Consider the following 3,912-nt stretch of genomic DNA (forward strand, 5'->3'; position numbering starts at 1 on the left):
CATGTTTATTCTCAGGTGATTATTAAGAGCTTCCGTTGTTGCATACTAAAATAAGGACAAGATTTGGAGTCCATGCTTGTATGATATTGTGTAAAAACAGCATTCAAGAAACTTATTTATGATGTAATATATTCTTATTGTAAACCATTATGTAATGGTCGTGTGTAAATAGTATATTTTAGATTATCATTATTTGATAATCTACGTATTGCTTTTTAAACCTTTATTGATAAAATAAAGGTTATGCTTGTTTTAAAAATGAATGCAGTCTTTGAAAAACGTCTCATATAGAGGTCAAAACCTCGCGACGAAATCAATTACTATGGAATGTTTATAATCAATATGAACGGGACATTTCACCATCCACCATTATAGATTTTAATGAGCTCGGTGGAGTGTCCTAGAGATCTTCATATTTGGAAAGATCAAAAGTTGGAGGAGAACTTAATTGCGTTGTTGGTGGAGGAGTGAAGGTTGTTTCCGCTTAAAACAAATAACAGAAAGAAGTGCTAGCACAAGTATATTGTAGGTATTACTCAAAGCGGAAATAATAAAATGAAAGTGTACAAGATTACCAGTTATGTTCTCAGTGGGAGTAACTGAGCTGGATCGCGTAATCCTTTTTTTAGTAGAACCAATGAGAGGAGATGTAGCTTTGCGTTTGCTTGGTGTCTCAGTTTCTGCGCTGGTAGCATGAGACTTAAGCGCAGATCTGGATGCTCTTGGTTCTGGGCTCTTTAGTCTTTCAGCGAGAAACTGTTTAGTGTCATCTTTCTTTTCAATCTCTGTTACCTTCATCGTGATGATTAATGTAAGTTTGAATTATTGATGAAAAGTGTAAGGTAAAGGAAGAAGGTGTTAAAGAGTAATGCGACTGTGAAAGCAAAATGATTGTGATAACGTGAGTTTGATGCAATGGTGATGGAAACCTATATATATGGTGTAGATTTAACAACTTCATACAACGGTTATAAACACAATGATAATTAATCAACGGATATAAAAATAGCCGTTAAGTATGCATATAAACGTTGCATTCCGCAGGGCGTAAAGCAATTGTGCATAAACATTTGCGAAACTTTTTGAAAGCAACAGTTTAACTGCAATTTTTTAGAGTTTATTGTCTTACATTTTCTGCAAAAATGTAACACAATAAACTGGGGGGACTTGATCATATACATACATATGTATATGTATATTTGAAGTGTGAAAAGTTACTTAAAGACAATTGATGCAAGACAATAAACCGCGGTAAATGTGAACATGCGCGGTGAGACTATGCAGAATATTAAAGAGTGCGTAGGCTTCTCGCAGTATTTGTGCGGAATGCCTAAGTGCGCGCACATCTTACTTCCGCATAGGTCTCAAACCTATAAATAGGGAGCTTGGCCTCTCATTTAAGGTTATTGATTCTGGAAAAATTTCCCTAGCCATAGTGATCTCTCTCGTGAGTTTGCCCGAGACTTAATATTTGTTGGTTAAGGTAATTTATGAAGACCAGGACATGGTTGTTGATCGTTTAGCACTTAATGAAATATGACAATAAGGTCCCAAAATCCTAATCGACATCCATTGTACCCCCTCATTGTACTCAATCCTTGATTAACCTTTATTGGATAATCTAGGATTGATCAGAATGCAATCGAAGAAAGATTACTTCCTTCTCTTTCTCCATCTACATGGTGGGAAAATTTCATTCCTAAGAAGGTCAATGTTTTTATGTGGAAATTCAGGCTTGATCGCCTTCTATTACGCATTAATTTGGCGACTAGAGGTATCAATGTGGCTTCTATACAATGCCATGTTTGCAATAACCAACTTGAATCTATGGATCATCTATTCTTTGTTTGTGAGACTGCCAACAATCTATGGTCACGAATTAAAGTGTGGATTGATATCGATATGCCATCTTGTTCATCATGGTATGATTGGTGGCAATGGTTCGAAAATATTGATCAACGACATCGGAAGAAGGAAAAGATCTATGCAATCGGGACGGCTACTTTATGGCTTCTTTGGAGATTCCTGTGACGCCCCGTACAAAACCATCGTATACGATTCGTCAACAACAGGATCTTTACATGGTCAAATGCTACATGCTGTTTGAAAACCAGTTTTGCATTCATAAAAAGATAGCGTTTACAAAAGATAACGTGACACAATGGTCGTTACAAAGTCATTATTTGAAAATAACATAAGTTACGAATGCAAGATAAAAGTTTCATGATTGAGACATCTCTAAGTAATGCAGCAGAAATCTAACACAGCAGGTCCATACACAGCAAGTCTAAAACACCAAGACAGCAAGTCTAACAGCGAAAGCAATCATCATCTAAGCACCTGAGAAATACACGCTTAAAAGTCAACACGAATGTTGGTGAGCTATAGTTTGTAAACAGTAAAGTAATGTAGACCACAAGTTATCGTATTCAAAACAATATGAAAGGTATATGCTTATCCGTGGGCACCCGGTAACTAACTTAACGTAATAGTAATACCCCCTAAAAGTACACTTGGCGAGTGCGTATGTCCTCGAAGTATCAAACACCCGTTAAATGTTAGCTCGACTAGCCCGAGTGGGGATGTCAAACCCTATGGATCCATATCTAATATTCGCGTTCACCGGTTCAAAACCAATGATTAAATGTTACCGTGCTAAGGGAATGTTTATGCCGTTATATAACCCACACATATGTAAAGTTTAAGTTCTCGTGTCAAGTAAGTAAAACATAAAAAGCACATGTATTCTCAGTCCCAAAAATAGTATAAGTAAAAAGGAAAGCTATAACTCACAATGAATAAGCAGTAAAAGTCGATACTTAACGTATGTAGGTAGTAAGTCGGTCCGAAAGGTTGTCAACCTAAGTAAAAGGTCACTAAGTCAGTATGTTGGCCCAAAAGGTTTAAAAGTGAATAAATTAAGTTTAAGTGTCATCATCATCATCATTCATCATCATAAAAGCTAAGTAAGTTTGACAAGAATAGAGATCGAAACAATTGGCTGACTTCGGTCAGCTGCTACGACCTCTATAAAAAACGAAAAGACGCATAGTCAGTGGATATGGCTCCATATATGAGTCCTCTAACCGCTGACCAATTTTCAGAACCTAACTCATCTTCGTTTGACAGTGGCGACGGTTTAAGTGCGAGTAGGTTAGAAATTTCAGCACAACGTTACAAAGGCGTAGTGACTTTCGGAGGGCTATAAATCCTAAACCGTATATCGGATTACGACGAGACCTAAACAAAAAGTCATCTACTCGAAACGAACTAACTGAAAATCAATTTTCCAGAAGTCCAGGAATCAGATCAGATCCCGAAAAACAGTAAACAAGTGCTCCGGTGGGGTTCTTGGTGCTTGATGCTCATCACGGTTCTCATCCTTGATGCTTGTAAGCTTCAAGTGTACAACTTGAAAGGACCCGTTCATATACATTATAAACGATTCACAATAGTTGATTACATTGCGAGGTATTTGACCTCTATATGATACATTTTACAAACATTGCATTCGTTTTTAAAAGACAAACTTTCTTTACATTGAAAATTGACAGGCATGCATACCATTTCATAATATCCACTATCCAACTATAAATTGATTTAATAATAATCTTTGATGAACTTAATGACTCGAATGCAACGTTCTTCGAAATATGCTATGAAAGACTCCAAGTAATATCTTTAAAATGAGCAAATGCACAGCGGAAGATTTCTTTAACACCTGAGAATAAACATGCTTTAAAGTGTCAACCAAAAGGTTGGTGAGTTCATTAGTTTATCATAATCATTTATTTTCATCATTTTAATAGACCACAAGAATTTCATTCCCAGTTCTCATAAATATACGTCCCATGCATAGAGACAAAAATAATCATTCATATGGTGAACACCTGGTAACCGACATTAACTAGA

General features: G+C 36.3%; 1 protein-coding gene across 1 annotated transcript; it reads left to right on the top strand.

Moving 5' to 3' along the window:
* The first annotated feature begins 887 nt into the window (after positions 1 to 887).
* Positions 888 to 2,031, top strand: LOC139900999 (uncharacterized). Its single transcript, XM_071883741.1, has 2 exons — positions 888 to 901; positions 1,626 to 2,031. Exons 1-2 carry the CDS (start codon positions 888 to 890, stop codon positions 2,029 to 2,031), a joined length of 420 nt encoding a protein of 139 aa, XP_071739842.1.
* Positions 2,032 to 3,912: the final 1,881 nt, after the last annotated feature.

This window comes from Rutidosis leptorrhynchoides, chromosome 3, assembly GCF_046630445.1.
Source record: "Rutidosis leptorrhynchoides isolate AG116_Rl617_1_P2 chromosome 3, CSIRO_AGI_Rlap_v1, whole genome shotgun sequence".
In the NCBI taxonomy this organism is placed as follows: domain Eukaryota; kingdom Viridiplantae; phylum Streptophyta; class Magnoliopsida; order Asterales; family Asteraceae; genus Rutidosis; species Rutidosis leptorrhynchoides.